General features: G+C 38.5%; 1 protein-coding gene across 5 annotated transcripts in view; it reads right to left on the bottom strand.

Moving 5' to 3' along the window:
* Positions 1–16,704, bottom strand: part of SCYL2 (SCY1 like pseudokinase 2) — a 72,924-nt gene that overhangs the window by 23,026 nt on the left and 33,194 nt on the right. For 4 of the 5 annotated variants that reach the window (XM_023185248.1, XM_023185321.2, XM_023185456.2 and 1 more), the window contains exons 5-10: positions 7,175–7,324; positions 5,716–5,937; positions 4,827–4,943; positions 3,747–3,872; positions 2,631–2,807; positions 472–594 (exon numbers count right to left, since the gene is read on the bottom strand). In XM_023185248.1, the coding sequence (XP_023041016.1) occupies positions 472–594; positions 2,631–2,807; positions 3,747–3,872; positions 4,827–4,943; positions 5,716–5,937; positions 7,175–7,324 (915 nt within the window). The remainder of the gene's footprint in view (positions 1–471; positions 595–2,630; positions 2,808–3,746; positions 3,873–4,826; positions 4,944–5,715; positions 5,938–7,174; positions 7,325–16,704) is intronic. The other variant, XM_023185524.1, reaches the window with a different exon arrangement.

Here is a 16,704-nt window from a genome sequence, read left to right as displayed (position 1 = left end):
AAGAAAGAAAGAAAGAAAGAAAGAAAGAAAGAAAGAAAGAAAGAAAGAAAGAAAGAAAGAAAGAAAGAAAGAAAAAGAAAGAGGCACATGTATCTTTGGAATTTTTGTTCATAATTATCAGTTTACAAAGAAGCAGAAAGAAGAAGGTATACAATATTACAAACTACAATATATCAAATCTTCTTCCATAATAGTACATTTCTGATAAATAAAAGCAACAAATCGACCTCATAATACAAGTATTATGTACACAGACTGATTACTTTTTTCACTTACAATACACTGATTCTTTAAATTAATTAGGAGTGAATATATTTTAGTTACAGTATATCAATAATGTGATTCAAAAGATAAATATATTTACTATTGAGTTACGTATTTTATGATTTAAATCCAAAATGTACTTTATACCTCTTCTTCTGCTTTAAGAATCAAAATCATCATTAAAGAAAAACAAATCAAATATTGTACCTGGATCTGAATGGAAGGAGCTTCTAGTGCTCTGTAAACCATGGGTAGAACACTGTTCTTTATCTCATCAGGAGGGGTTTTGGTTAGTAGTAAATCCATTTTTTGTAGGAAAATTAACAAAATCTGTTTAGAAAATGGAAACAATGTATTAAAACCTGGAATCTTTAAGAGATTCAATATATGCCAAATGTAAAGCTTCTTCAAAAGAATAACTCATATATTTTGACACTCACCATGTTGCTAGCCTGAAGGCGTGGAAGACAAAAACATACAAATCAAGTCTCTTACATTTCTGGAGGCACAATATTTAACATCTGCTCTGAGTTTAAATGTTAATTAAATAAAGACTAATCTCTCACATGTCTACAGTAATCTATCACTTGCCCACATGTACCAACTATCTGGAAAGCTACAGGGTGAAAAAAGCCAGTAAAATGAGATATCCCAAAGAAGTAAATTCCATCACTTGGCTTCTATGAAGCTCAAGAGAAAAAGAGAAGTACAGAACTGAGAAGGAGTGTAAGAAAAAATTCCAGACACCAGGTGCAGTGGCACATACCTGCAGTCCCAGCTATTTGGGAGGCTGAGACAGGGGAATTGATTGAGCCCAGAAGTTGAGTTCAGCCAAGGTAACACAGCAAGACCCTATCTCTTACAAAAAAATTTTAGAAAAAAATGTTTTTAAGTTGTCCCTGGGTATTCTTACACACACTAAAATTATAAGGAACATACTGCCCCTTTTATTTATGCAGAAATTAGTTTTGCCAAGACTCAGGGAAGAATATTCAGAAGAAAAAAAAATTTTTTTTTGTTTATTTTTTGAGACAGGTGACTCACTCTGTCACCCAGGCTGGAGTGCAGTGGTGCGATCATAGCTTACTACAGCCTTGACCTCTCAGGGCTCAGGTGATCCTCCCACCTCAGCCTCCTGAGTAGCTGGGACCACAGGCAGGCACCCGGCTTATTTCTGTATTTGTTTGTAGAGACAGGGTTTCACGATGTTGCCCAGACTGGTCTTGAACTCCTGAGCTCAAGCAATCTGCCTGCTTTGGCATGCCAAAGAACTGGGATTACAGGTGTGAGCCACTGCACCTGGCCCAAAAGCTATTTTTAACTGGACAACTAAGAGAAAAAAGAATGGAGACAAATAAGAATTCAGATTATAGGTTCCTTAGGGTACTATCTTGACTGATGCATAGCTTAGAGAACAGTGGCTCCAACAACATTCCCTCATGACACCTTGACCATTTGGGGGAATCCTGCTTCAAAGGCTACAGCTCCCTCACTTGTTCTTTCCCTAATCCACAGAAACTCTCGCCTTACCACCACATACTTGCTTCTGTTCCCCTCCTTTCAAGGGAAGGACTACAAAGAATCATAAAACCATTAAATCGGATAGTTGATATATAACTAATAAGATATTATTATACAGTGGTACAAACATGCAACAATATCTGCCAGAAAATTTCATTTAATCTCAACAATCCTTTTCATTGCAGAAATGAGGAAATAGAAGCTTTAAGATGGTAATGACGCAAGTCATACTTCAAGTAAGGAGATAAAGAAGCCACAGTTCAACCCAGGTATGTGACCCTACTGCTCTTAAATCCAACATTACCTTGAATGTAGCAAATATACATCATGTACATGAGAGACTGATTACTTTTTCCACTTACAATACACACACACATCATTTCCATGGTGCTGTAAGCATTTTTCTATCCTAGTGGAAGTAGTTATTAGCAATAAAATGGAGAGAAACAACTGCAAAAAGCACCTACATATTAAAGACTTAAATAACAAAATAATCAAAAATACTTCTAATACTTCAAAGTGCAAGAGAAAAACAAGTATTTATTTTCCTAAACCTGTAACTTTCTACAAAGTATATACGGTACACAAAGAACAGTGTAACACATGCAAAATTTCATTGCAGTTTATTTTCTGAAATGGTAACTTATGGAGAGCTATAGACGTTTAACTGCAAAGTTCAATCATAATTTTAAAAATAGTTTGCTTCGAACATGTAAAGTGGCTTTCTGACTAATGGAAAAGAAAGTCTCGTACACTTACCTCAGTTTTTTTTAAGTCATATATTCATTTCTTTTGTTTTCAGTGATAGTCACCATCATAAATACACAAAAATATCTATAACGTACCTGGATTGGCTCCTGCTGCTTAAACACAGGGCCAAGTTCAGGTAGAATTAATTTGACATATTCTTCTTTGGTGCATTCCTCAGCAATCAGTAGAACATTGGGCAAAACAAAAGGTACCATGTCAGGGTTTACAAATTCTGAAGTCAAACAAGGCAAAATTCTCTGCACAATGACACGCTGAAAGGCAAAAAAATTTTTTATTAAAAACAAAATTAATTCAGGTTTTTAGTATTAATTAACACTACAGTCTGAAACCTCTAATCTCTTTAGGTAAGGTGACCATACAATTTATGATGGAAACTGGTATATTTTGAGAGTACAATGGGATGCTATTGCTAATTATGCAAGGATAAATAGCATAAACTGGAAAGGTCATGAGTAAAAGGGGACACACAGTCACCTTACCTGTAGGAAACCTTCCCTAATTAGTCTTCACGATTATGTTTGTTTCTCTCTTAATTCCCTCATTACTTATGATTCATACCACACAACATAAACACTATCATGTACTGTTAACTGTTTCACGTTAACCCTAGCTACACTTACTGTAAGGGCCTGAAAGCAGGGACAATATTTCATGCCTCCTCTTTACTCTCCATAGCATCTAAGTAAAGGGTCAGACAAACAGTAGGTAACCAACGAATATCTGATAGATTAAACACTGGAAATGTTTTTACAACCAGGAATTATTAGTATTCCAACCAGTATTCCTCTTCAGCATTCACCAACATTTTAAAAACTGTATTACACTCATCATTTAGTAAGTCAGAAAAGGAGTAAAGGAATTGGAAAGGCTAACATCCACAGAGGTACCCCTTTAATTGCTGGTGAGACAGTGAACTCCACATGATAGCTTATGGACTCTTCTTCTGACCGTTAATGTCCAACTGCTGTCTCTGCCTAGTTAGTATCCTTCTAAATTTTTTATTCTATTTATTTTTGGACCGTGCAAAAAAGGTCCATTGAACTTTTGGCTTCAGTAGGCAGTGTTTTATAGTCATTTATGTAGCTCAGGCAAAGTTACATTATTTCCTTGGAACAGTTATGGTAGTAAGTCAAAATAAACATTAAACTTCTAAAATCCTGGTTATTAATAAGAAACTATCAACAACAAACCTTGGGTAGTTTTGGTAAAACCTTTGGCAGTCCTTTGAAAAACTGTGATTTCTGAAGATTATCTCTTTGGAATAAGGTATCAAAATATTGCAGTGTTACTGCACCAACATCATCAAAGAAGGGAATCTAAAAAAAAAAAAATGGAAATAAAGTATTTTGATAAATGTTAAGTTGAAAGTACTTCTCATATCTGAAACTGTCACAATATGGTTAAAAAAAATACTCAGAAACATTTAGCAAAATGCTGAAGATCACCTTAGATATTCTAATTATAAAGCTCTGAATAAGAAAATAAATTATTTTTCAAATTTAAATCTTTGGAATCTGTACCTGCGAACTGGCTGGGTAAAAACTTTTTTACTTAAGTGTAAAATATTGAAAGATTAAATAAAATAACTTGAAGGCATAAAAATACCAGTTATTAGTTAAAATCCATGGTTGGCCTGGGCACGGTGGTTCACGCCTATAATCCCCAGCACTCTGGGAGGCTGAGGCAGGCGGATCACCTGAGGTCAGGAGTTTGAGACCAGCCTGGCCAACATGGTGAAACTCCGTCTCTACAAAAAATACAAAAAATTAGCCAGGTGTGGTGGTGGGTGCCTGTAATCCCAACTATTTGGGAGGCTGAGGCATGAGAATCGCTTCAACCTGGGAGGTGGAGGTTGCAGTGAGCCGAGATCGTGCCATTACACTCCAGGCTGGATGACAGAGCAAAACTCCGTCTTAAAAAAAAAAAAAATCCATGGTTATATGAGTGAAATAAAGGAATATGAATTCTCCAGGAGACTAGAATATGTTTACTTAATTGTGACTGTTAGCACTCTGCTTATTTGAAATCTTAATTTTCTATCAGAGCAATTATGTACATACTTAGCTGTGTAAGATTAAGCAAAGTTGAATATTTAACACATTCAAGGATACAGATGTTACTTGGGGCTATATCTGACTGTTGCTTTAGAAGAACTTAATCTCAGAATAGGGATCTCTGGGGGAAAAAAATTTAAAGAAAACCCAAAAACTTAATCTACTTCAACTCATTTTTTGTCCCTCCGTCTTAGGCAGAAATCCACATGGACTCACCTTGGTCATTTGATCTGCATCTGGTCTTACAGTTGGAGTTACATTTAACAGTAGCTTTACATGTTCACGAACCTCCTCAGGTATATTTGTAAGTGAACTAGATCCTAAACGACTCAACTATTCAAAAGAGTGATAACATTAAATGAGTATAAAATATTTTAAATGATACATACATTTAAGAAAACATTTAAAAATTTACTCAATATTTTACTACAAATATACTGACTACATTTTAAACAAATTGTTAATTCTATTGTTGCAAAACAAAATCCTTATCTTTAATACCCAAAATTGTTTCTATTCCTATAGTAAAATGTTCCAGTATTTATATTTACTCAAATGCCATGATTAAAGTTCTAGTAACAAACTTCAACTAGTCCTCTTTATTTATTTGAAACAAAAAATTTTTTGAGACAGGGTCTCACTATGTCACCCCAGGCTGGCATACAGTGGCACAATCACAGCTCACTGCAGCCTCAAACTCCCAGGCTCAAGTGATCCTCCCACCTTGGCCTTCCAAGTAGCTGGGACTACAGGCATGTGCCACCAAGCCCGGCTAATTTTTTGTATTTTTTTTTTTTTTTTTTTTGTAGAGAAAGGGTTTAGCCATGTTACAGCTGGTCTCGAACTCCCAGACTCAAGTGATCCACCCACCTTGGGTCTCCCCAAGTGCTGGGATTACAGGCGTGAACCAACGCACCTGGCCTAGTCTGCGTTACTTACAAATTTGTTAAAATAAAAATATATTAAATTGTTAAACTGATCTTATGCAAACTTAAAATGAGATACTCATGTCATTTGGATAATTTCCTGAACATATTTTGGAAAAAAAATCAAAGACACATTTAATAAATTTTTTAATGCAAGCAAATTATTTATAGGCAAATACCTGATCCAACTGCCTACTGAAACTCTTATAAATATCTTGCTTGTTGACTTCAAATATAGGTTTCCCTTTATTAAATACAGCATACATAACAGTTCCTAAAGAATACATATCACTGGCTGTTTCACAGCTCACAGAAAGTATGTATTCAGGAGCCAAATATTCAGGATTTGGAAGACACAATGAAGGTAAATTTGGGTCCCATTCTTTACAAGGAAATTTAGGCTGTAGTAAGAAAAGGAATTACATGGGTTACTTCAAATTCAACCAAACAACTATCAAGCAGTAGCAATCTATCTTTAAATTTCTACTCGGTCATGCAAGTAAATATGCCATCACATCTTCAATCCCAAAATTCCCAAATCCCCAAATGTAAAAAAGTTCATGCAACAAACTGAGAAATAAGAACTGCTACAACTGAGATTACTGGAGTCTCTTCCAGAAGACAAATTATCACTGTAATACGTAATATGAACATGTGAAGGTCTGGCTCATGTTTTATGATACACAGGCTTCAAAAGTTGTATGAGCTCAGATAGAGACTGTTGTTTGAAATTCGTTCTTTCACTAATTAGCTTTGTGATTTAGTTAAAAAGTTCAAAAATTAAACAAATGTGTAGAAGTTTGACCTAGCATAGTGTCTGACCCACTCGTGGTATATATTCAACCAATACGAGTTAGTTCTGATTACCTTAAAAATGGCTGCTCAACTTATAAATCTTAGGTCAAATCACAGGCCCTCTAACAACTACATATAATAAAAACCTATCACCAAGGATCATAAGTACCACATCACCAAGGATCTTCTATGCCATGCAGACCCAATCAACACAAAGCAGAACTGATTTAATGCAGTGTTTCTCTAAGTATGAATAGGCAGGTATCCTAATCATTAAGAAAAGGTGCTTTGTAAGCGGAATGGCTGTGTTCAAATTCTGGCTCTATCACTTACATCTACCAAAATTTAGGCAGGTTCTTTTATTCTCTGAGCCTACTTAACTTATCTGTATTATTCCTATACCCCACTGAGTTATTGTAAGGATTAAATAAGTACAGAAAAAGTGTGTGGAAAAGTGCTTCAATAAGAATGTTAGGTATTGCTATTGCTATGATTATGCTCCCTGAAGAATATAAAGAATATTCCACGACCCAATAAACGGGAAACGCTGCTAGAGAGTCACATGTGTTATTGCATTTGACATTCTGAGAAAAAAAAAACAAACCCTATTTAACCGAATAGTTCTTAAATTTATTTAACTCTTGCCTCCTTTTCTCAAGTAACATTAACTACTGTGGTAGTAATGTGCCGAAGAACACTCTTAAGTGCAATGAACACCAGAAATTTTCTATAAAGCTGTACATCTAAACATACCACTGTACCACATAGCCTATTTCTAGTCCATTCCAGATACAATCAAAATTCCCCTGGCCTCAAAAATTAGAAGACTAAAACTTTCATTACCTCTTGCTCAGAAGGATTGGTTGATGATACACAAAAATCAAAACCCATTATTTTCCAGGCTCCACTTTTATTCAGAATTATATTTTCAGGAGTAATATTTCCATGTACCATTTTCACACTGCTATGCAAGAATGACAATCCTTCAGAAACCTGTAAATGGAAAAAACACATTTTACACTAAATAAAACTCCTTTCAATTGCAATAAAATATCTCATAAAAATCATAATTACTGCTACTCCTCACAATAAAAGTTTTGCATGTCAGCTAAAAATCAAATTTCATCATAAATACCAAAGTATACATAGATGCAGTCAATTGCCAGGACAATCTGAGGATTAGTGAGAAAAATCTAGTTATAAAACCAGAGTACACCTATTAAGTTCCTTCCTATATGCATATAAGCAGAAGAAAAGATAAAGAATCTTTTGATGTCCAAATTTATTCAGTTCTGAGTTTGAAAAGTGAGGGAATCTTTGATTCTTGAGTTGCAGATGGTGAATATTAAGATTTTTATATACTTACACTTCAGATTGAAATTCAGTTTTCCTGAAGAGTATTGTACTCAGTTTTCAAATATTCAACTGAAGTTCATTTATTCTCACATTGGATTAATATTTGGAAATTTTTATATTTGCCCCTGACATCACCACCAAATGTGTCAACCAAGACTAAAGGTTAGATTTCTGTTTCCAAGGAGTAGCTTTTGGCAAACCAATGAACACTGATTTCCAGGACTTGAACATACATTCTAAAGAAGACACGAAAGGCCAATAAACACATGAAAAGATGCTCAAAGTCACTAATCATTAGGGAAATGCAAATCAAAACCACAATGAGCTCTCACCTCACACCCATGAGGATGGCTACTATTTAAAAAAAGAAAATTCAGGCTGGGCACAGTGGCTCACCCCTGTAATCCCAACCCTTTGGGAGGTCGAGGCAGGTGGATCACAGGAGGTCGGAATTCGAGACCAGCCTAGCCAACATGGTGAAACCCCATCTCTACCAAAAATACAAAAATTAGCCAGGTGTGGTGGTACGTGCCTCTAGACCCAGCTACTCGGTAGGCTGAGGCAGAAGAATTGCTTGAACCTGGGAGGTGGCAGTTGTAGTGAGCTGAGATCGCACCACTGAACTCCAGGCTGGGCAACAGAGTGAGACTCCATCTCCAAAAAAAAAGAAAAAGAAAAAAAGAAAATCCACATCTTTACATACCATGGGATAATTAAAATAGGGAGAAAAAAATAATAACTGCTGGTGAGGATAAGGAGAAATTAGAATCTTTATGCACTGTTGGTGGGAATATAGGTGCTATGTAAAACAGTATAATTGTTCCCCCCCCAAATTAAAAATAGAATCAGTATATGATCCAGCAATTCTATTTCTGGGTAGATACTCCAAAGAAGTGAAAGCAGGGTCTTACACAGATGTTTGTATATCCATTTTCATAGCAGCATTATTCACAATAGCCAAAATGTGGAAGCAATTCAAGTGTCCATTGATAGATGACTGGGCACATAAGCTGCTTATAACATGTATAAGCAACTATCATTTATCAATGGACACTTGAATTGCTATGTATATACATATAATGGAATATTATTTAGCCTTTAAAAGGAAGGAAATTCTAACAAATGCTACAACATGGATGAACTTTGAGAACATTATGCTAACACAGGCCAGTCACAAAACGACAAACAGTAGTATGATACAGTAGTATGATACGGTAGTATGATTTCACTTACATGAAGTACCTAGAGTAGTCAAATTCATAGAGACAGAAACTATAATTGTAGTTGCCAGGGGAAAGAAGGCAGGGGCAGTTGGAGGAATAAGGAGCTATTGTTTCAGGGGCACAGTTTCAGATTTCTAAGATGAAAACAATTGTGGAGATGTATGGTGGTGATGGTTCCATGACAATGTGAATGCACTTAATGAATAGACTCAAATGTACACTTAAAAATGGTTAAGATGGAAGAGTGAAGAATAAGATGGCCAAATAGAATCCTATACCGTATATCCTCCCTGCGCAGGAACACCAAATTTTAAAAACTAGCTATGCACCAAAAAATAAATAAATAAAATAAAAAATCAAAATAACCAAACATCAGGTGAGCACTCACAGTACCTGGTTTTAACTTTGCATCATTGAAAGAGGCACTGAAGAAGTACTCTTTCATGGCTGGTTACACAGTCAGTCCTCAATTGCCAACACCATCTCTCCCCAGTCCCTTACGGGGGCTGTACAGCATGGAGACATAATCTGTGCACTTGGAGGAGAGTGTAGTGACTAGGAGACTTTATACTGATATCAGTGCTACCCTGTAACAGCAGAAAGCAAAGCCATGCTGGGCTCAACTAGCATACATGCTCTAAGGGAGCACTTGAACCAGACCTAGTCAGATGGGAATCACCCATCACAGAGGTCAGAACTTGAGTTTCTTGACAGGCCTCTCCACCATGAACCAAAGTGTTCTAGGGACCTAGATAAACTTGAAAGGCAGTCTAGGACTACACAAGGACTGCAATTGCTTTTCTTTTTTGTTTAATTGTTGCACTTTAAGTTCTGTGTTACATGTGCAGAACATGCAGTTTTTTTACATAGGTATACATGTGCCATAGTGGTTTGCTGCACCCATCAACCTGTCACCTACATTAGGTATTTCTCCTAATGCTATCCCTTCCCTAGCCTCCCACCCCAACAGGCCCCGGTGTGTGATGCTCCCTTCCCTGTGTCCATGTGTTCTCATTGTTCAACTCCCACTTATGAGTGAGAACATGTGGTGTTTGGTTTTCTGTTTCTGTGTTAGTTTGCTGAGAATGATAGTTTCCAGCTTCATCCATGTCCCTGCAAAGGATGTGAACTCATCCTTTATCATGGCTGCATAGTATTCCATGGTGTATATGTGCCACATTTTCTTTATCCAGTCTATCACTGATGGGCATTTGGACTGTTTCCTATTGTGAATAGTGCTGCAATAAACATATGTGTGCATGTGTCTTTATAGTAGAATCATTTATAATCCTTTGGGTATACACCCAGTAATGGGATTGCTGAGTCAAATGGTATTTTTGGTTCTAGATCCTTGAAGAATCGCCATACTGTCTTCAACAATGGTTGAACTAATTTACACTCCCACCAGCAGTGTAAAAGCATTCCTATTTCTCCACATCCTCTCCAGCATCTGTTGTTTCCTTACTTTTTAATGATCGCCATTCTAACTGGCGTGAGATGGTATCTTACTGGTTTGGATTTGCATTTCTCTAATGACCAGTGATGATGAGCTTTTTTTCATGTTTGTTGGCTGTATAAATGTCCTTTTCAGAAGTGTCTGTTCATATCCTTTGCCCACTTTTTGATGGGGTTGTTTTTTCTTGTAAATTTGTTTAAGTTCCTTATAGATTCTAGATATCAGCCCTTTGTCAGATGGATAGATTGCAAAATTTTTCTCCCATTCTGTAGGTTGCCTGTTCACTCTGATGATAGTTTCTTTGGTGTGCAGAAGCTCTTTAGTTTAATTAGATTCTGTTTGTCAATTTTGGCTTTTGTTGCCATTGCTTTTGGTGCTTTAGTCATGAAGTCTTTGAACATGCCTAAGTCCTGAATGTTATTGCCTAGCTTTTTTTCTAGGGTTTTTATGGTTTTAGGTCTTACAGTTAAGTCTTTAATCCACCTTCAGTTAGTTTTTGTATAAGGTGTAAGGAAGGAGTCCAGTTTCGGTTTTCTGCATATGGCTAGCCAGTTTTCCCAACATCATTCATTAAATAGGAAATCCTTTCCCCATTGCTTGTTTTCATCAGGTATGTCAAAGATCAGATGGTTGTAGATGTGTGGCATTGTTTCTGAGGCCTCTGTTCTGTTTCATTGGTCTATATATCTGTTTTGGTACCAGTACCATGCTGTTTTGGTTGCTGCAGCCTTATAATATAGGTTGAAGTCAGGTAGCGTGACGCTTCCACCTTTGTTTTTTTTGCTTAGGTTTGCCTTGGTTATATAGGCTTTTTTTGGTTCCATACAAAATTTAAAGTACTTTTTTCTAATTCTGTGAAGAAAGTCAATGCTAGTTTGATGGGGATAGCATTCAATCTATAAATTACTTTAGGCAGTATGGCCATTTTCACAATATTAATTCTTCCTATCCATGAGCATGGAATGTTTTTCCATTTGTTTGTGTCCTCTCTTATTTCCTTCAGCAGTGGTTTGTAGCTCTCCTTGAAGAGGTCCTTCACATTCCTTGTAAGTTGTGTTCCTAGGTATTTCATTTTCTTTGTATCAATTGTGAATGGGAATTCACTTATTTGGCTCTCTGTTTGTCTGTTATTGTTGCATAGCAATGCTTGTTATTTTTTGATTTCGTATCCTGAGACTTTGCTGAAGTTGCTTATCAGCATAAGGAGATTTGGGGCTGAGATGACAGGGTTTTCTAAATACACAATCATGTCATCTGCAAACAGAGACAATTTGACTTCCTCTCTTCCTATCTGAATACCCTTTATTTCATTCTCTTGCCTGATTGCCCTGGCCAGAACTTCCAATACAATGTTGAATAGGAGTGCTGAGAGAGGGCATTTGTGCCGGTTTTCAAAGGGAATGCTTCCAGCTTTTACCCATTCAGTATGATACTGGCTGTGAGTTTGTCATAAATGGCTCTTGTTATTTTGAGATACATTCCATCAATACCTAGTTTATTGAGTTTTTAGCATGAAGGGCTGCTGAATTTTATCAAAGGCCTTTTCTGCATCTATTGACATAATCATATGGTTTTTGTCATTGGTTCTGTTAATGTGATGGATTATGTTTAATGATTTGCAATATTGAGCCAGCCTTGCATCCCAGGTATGAAGACAACTTGATCGTGGTGGATAAGCTTTTTGATGTGCTGCTGGATTCGGTTTGCCAGTATTTTATTGAGGATTTTTGCATCGATGTTCATCAGGGATATTGGTCTGAAATTTTCTTTTTTTTGTTGCATATCTGCCAGGTTTTGGTATCAGGATGATGGTGGCCTCATAAAATGAGTTAGGGAGGAGTCCCTCTTTTTCTATTGTTTGGAATAGTTTCAGAAGGAATGGTACTAGCTCCTTTTACCTCTGGTAGAATTTGGCTGTGAACCCGTCTGGTCCTGGGCTTTTTTTGGTTGGCAAGCTATTAATTACTGTATCAATTTCAGAATTTGTTATTGGTCTATTCAGGAATTCAACTTCTTCCTGGTTTAGTCTTGGGAGGGTGTATGTGTCCAGGAATTTATCCCTTTCTTTTAGATTTTCTAGTTTACTTGCATAGATGGGCTTATAGTATTCTCTGATGGTAGTCTGTATTTCTGTGGGATCAGTGGTGATATCCCCTTTATCATTTTTTATTGCATCTATCCGATTCTTCTCTCCTTTCTTCTTTATTAGTCTGGCTACCAGTCTACGTATTTTGTTAATCTTTTTAAAAACCCAGCTCCTGGATTCCCTGATTTTTTTAAGGGTTTTTCATGTCTCTATCTCCTTTAGTTCTGCTCTAATCTTAGTTATTTCTTGTCTTCTGCTAGCTTTTGAATTTGTTTGCTCTTGCTTTTCTTTTAATTGTGATGTTAGGGTGTTGATTTTAGATCTTTCCTGCTTTCTCCTGTGGACATTTAGTGCTATAAATTGCCCTCTACACACTGCTTTAGCTGTGTCCCAGAGATTCTGGTATGTTGTGTCTTTGTTCTCATTGGTTTCAAATAACTTATTTATTTCTGCCTTAATTTCATTAATTACCCAGTAGTCATTCAGGAGCAGGTTCTTCAGTTTCCATATAGTTGTGTGGTTTTAAGTGAGTTTCTTAATCCTGAGTTCTAATTTGATTGCACTATGGTCTGAGAGACTGTTATGATTTCTGTTCTTTTGCATTTGCTGAGGAGTGTTTTACTTCCAATTATGTGGTCAATTTTAGAATAAGTGCGATGTGATGCTGAGAAGAATGTATGTTCTGTTGATTTGGGGGGAGAGTTCTGTAGATGTTTATTTGGGTCACTTGGTCCAGAGGTGAGTTCCAAGTCCTGAATACCTTTGTTAATTTTCTGTCTCATTGATCTGTCTAATATTGACAGTGGGGTGTAAAGTCTCCCACTGTTATTGTGTGGGAGTCTAAGTCTTTTTATAGGTCTCTAAGAACTTGCTTTACGAATCTGGGTGCTCCTGTATTCGGTGCATATATATTTAGGATAGTTAGCTCCTCTTGTTGCATTGATCCCTGCACCATTATGTAGTGCCCTTCTTTGTCTTTTTTGATCTTTGTTGGTTAAAGGCTGTTATATCAGAGACTAGGACTGCAACCCCTGCTTTTTTTTGCTTTCCATTTGCTTCGTAAATATTCCTCCATCCTTTTATTTTGAGCCTATGTGTGTCTTTGCATGTGAGATGAGTCTCCTGAATACAGCACACTGATGGGTCTTGACTCTTTATCCAATTTGCCAGCCTATGTAATTGGGGCATTTAGCCCGTTTACATTTAAGGTTAATATTGCTATACGTGAATTTGATCCTGTCATTATGATGCTAGCTGGTTATTTTGCCTGTACACAGTGGGTGCAGCCCACAGAGGGTAAGCTGAAGCAGAGTGTGGCTTGGCCTCACCTGGGAAGCTCAAGGGGTCAGGAAACTCCCTCCTGTAGCCAGAGGAAGCCGTGAAGGACTATGTGTCCCATGTGGGATGGTGCATTCTGGCCCAGATACTATGCTTTTCCCATGGTCTTTGCAACCTACAGATGAGGAGATTCCCTCAGGTGCCTAAACCACCAGGGCCCTGGGTTTGAAGCACAAAACTGAGTGCCGTTTGGGCAGACACCAAGCTGGCTGCAGGAGTTTGTTTTTCAAACCCCAGTGGTGCCTGGAACGCCAGCAAGACAGAACTGTTCACTCCCCTGGAAAGGAGGCTGAAGCTAGGGAGCCAAGTGGTCTTCATCAGCAGATCCCACGCCCAAGGAGCCCAGCCAGCTAAGATCCAATGGCTTGAAAATCTTGCTGCCAGCACAGCAGTCTGAAATCAACCTGGGACACTCGAGCTTGGTGCGGGAGAGGCGTCTGCCATTACTGAAGCTTGAGTAGTCGGTTTTTCCCCTCACAGTGTAAACGAAGTCACCTAGAAGTTCGCACTGGGCAGAGCCCACTGCAGCTGCAAAGCCACTATAACCAGACTGCCTCTCTAGATTCCTCCTCTCTGAGCAGGGCATCTCTGAAAGAAAGGCAGCAGCCCCAATCAGGGGCTTATAGATAAAACTCCCATTTCCCTGAGACAGAGCATTTGAGGGAGAGGCAGCTGTGGCACAGCTTCAGAAGACTTAAACATTTCTGCCTACTGGCTCTGAAGAGAGCAGCAGATCTTCCAGCACAGCGCTCAAGCTCTGCTAAGGGACAGACTGCCTCATCAAGTGTGTCCCTGACCCCAGTGCCTCCTCACTGAGAGACACCTCCCAGCAGGGGTCGACAGACACCTCATACAGGACAGCTCCAGCTGGCATCTGGTGGGTGCCTCTCTGGGATGAAGCTTCCAGAGGAAGGAATAGGCAGCAATCTTTGGCTGTTCTGCAGCCTCCGCAAACAGGGCAAACAGGGTCTGGAGTGGACCTCCAGCAAACTCTAACAGACATGCAGCAGTGGGGCCTGACTGTTAGAAGGAAAATTAACGAACAGAAGGGAATCAACAGAAAGCATCAACATCAACAAAAAGGACGTCTACACAAAAACCCCATTTGAAGGTCACCAACATCAAAGACCAAAGGTACACAAATCCACGAAGATGAGGAAAAAACAGCACAAAAAGGCTGAGAATTCCAAAAACCGGAACGCCTCTTCTCCTCCAAAGGATCACAACTCCTCACCAGCAAGGGAACAAAACTGGACAGAGAATGAGTTTGATGAATTGACAGAAGTAGGCTTCAGAAGGTGGGTTATAACAAACTCCTCCGAGTTAAAGAAGCATGTTCTAACCCAATGAAAGGAAGTTAAGAACCTTGAAAAAAGAGGAATTGCTAACTAGAATAATCAGTTTAGAGAAGACCATAAATGACCTGATGGAGCTGAAAAACACAGCATGAGAACTTTGTGAAGCATACACAATTATCAATAGCTGAATCAATCAAGCAGAAGAAAGAATATCAGAGACTGAAGATCAACTTAATGAAATAAAGTATCAAAACAAGATTAGAGAAAAAAGAATGAAAAGGAATGAATAAAGCCTCCAAGAAATATGCGACTATGTGAAAAGACCAAAACTCCGTTGACTGGTGTACCTGAAAGTGAAGGGGAGAATGGAACCAAGTTGGAAAATCCTCTTCAGGATATTATCCAGGAGAACTTCCCCAACCTAGCAAGACAGGCCAACATTCAAATTCAGAAAACACAGAGAACACCACAAAGATACTCCTCGAGAAGAGCAACCTCAAGACACATAATCATCAGATTCATCAAGGTTGAAATGAAGGAAAAAATGTTAAGGGCAGCCAGAGAGAAAGGTCGGGTTACCCATAAAGAGAAGCTCATCAGATTAACAGCAGATCTCTCTGCAGAAACCCTACAAGCCAGAAGAGAGTGGGGGCTAATAGTCAATACTCTTAAAGAAAAGAATTTTCAACCCAGAATTTCATGTCCAGCCAAACTAACCTTCATAAGTGAAGGAGAAATAAAAACCTACACAGACAAGCAAATGATGCGAGATTTTGTCACCAAAAGGCCTCCCTTACAAGAGCTCCTGAAGGAAGCACTAAATATGGAAAGGAAAAACCAGTACCAGCCACTGCAAAAACATACCAAACGGTAAAGGACTGCAATTTCTATGCAACTCTTAGTCCTGGGCTAGGCTTAGAGTAAACTGACTAGGATACCAAGTGTCCTAGGGAGATCTAGGGAGACAACAGCTGGGACAGATAAGGGGGTGCTTGTACCATCCCTCCCCCAACCCCAGGCAATGCAGCTAGCAGCAACAAAAGGGTCTCCTTCTGTCTGAAGAGAGGAGTGAAGCGTAAAAAGGACTTCATCTTGCATTTAGGTAACTGCTCAGCCACAGTAGAATACAGCACCAGGCAGTCTTAAGGGCCCAATCTAGACCCCAGCTCATGGATGACATTTCTAGACACACCTAGGCTAAAGGGGACCCATTGCCTTGAAGGGAAAGACCCGGTCCTGGCGGGATTCATCATCTGCTAACTAAAGAGCCATCGGGCTCTAAATAACCAATACTGATACCCACGTAGTACACCATGGGTCTTGGGCTGTGCTGGTTTCAGGGCGGTGACCCAGCACATTCCCAGCTGTGGTGGCTATGGTGAAAGACTCCTTTTATTTGAGAAACCAGAGGAAAAGCAAAAGGAACTTTGTCTTGCACCTTAGGTACCAGCTTGGCCACAGCAGGGAAGAGCACCAAGTGGGTTCTTGAGGTGCCCAAATCCAGGTCTAGGCTCTTGATGGCAATTTTGGACAAATCTTCCAGACAGAAAATCAACAAAGAAACATCAGACTTGGCTGGGCGCGGTGGCTCAAGCCTGTAATCCCAGCACCTTGGG

The sequence above is a fragment of the Piliocolobus tephrosceles genome, chromosome 10, assembly GCF_002776525.5.
Source record: "Piliocolobus tephrosceles isolate RC106 chromosome 10, ASM277652v3, whole genome shotgun sequence".
Classification (NCBI taxonomy): domain Eukaryota; kingdom Metazoa; phylum Chordata; class Mammalia; order Primates; family Cercopithecidae; genus Piliocolobus; species Piliocolobus tephrosceles.
This window is presented reverse-complemented; position numbering and strand designations above follow the sequence as displayed.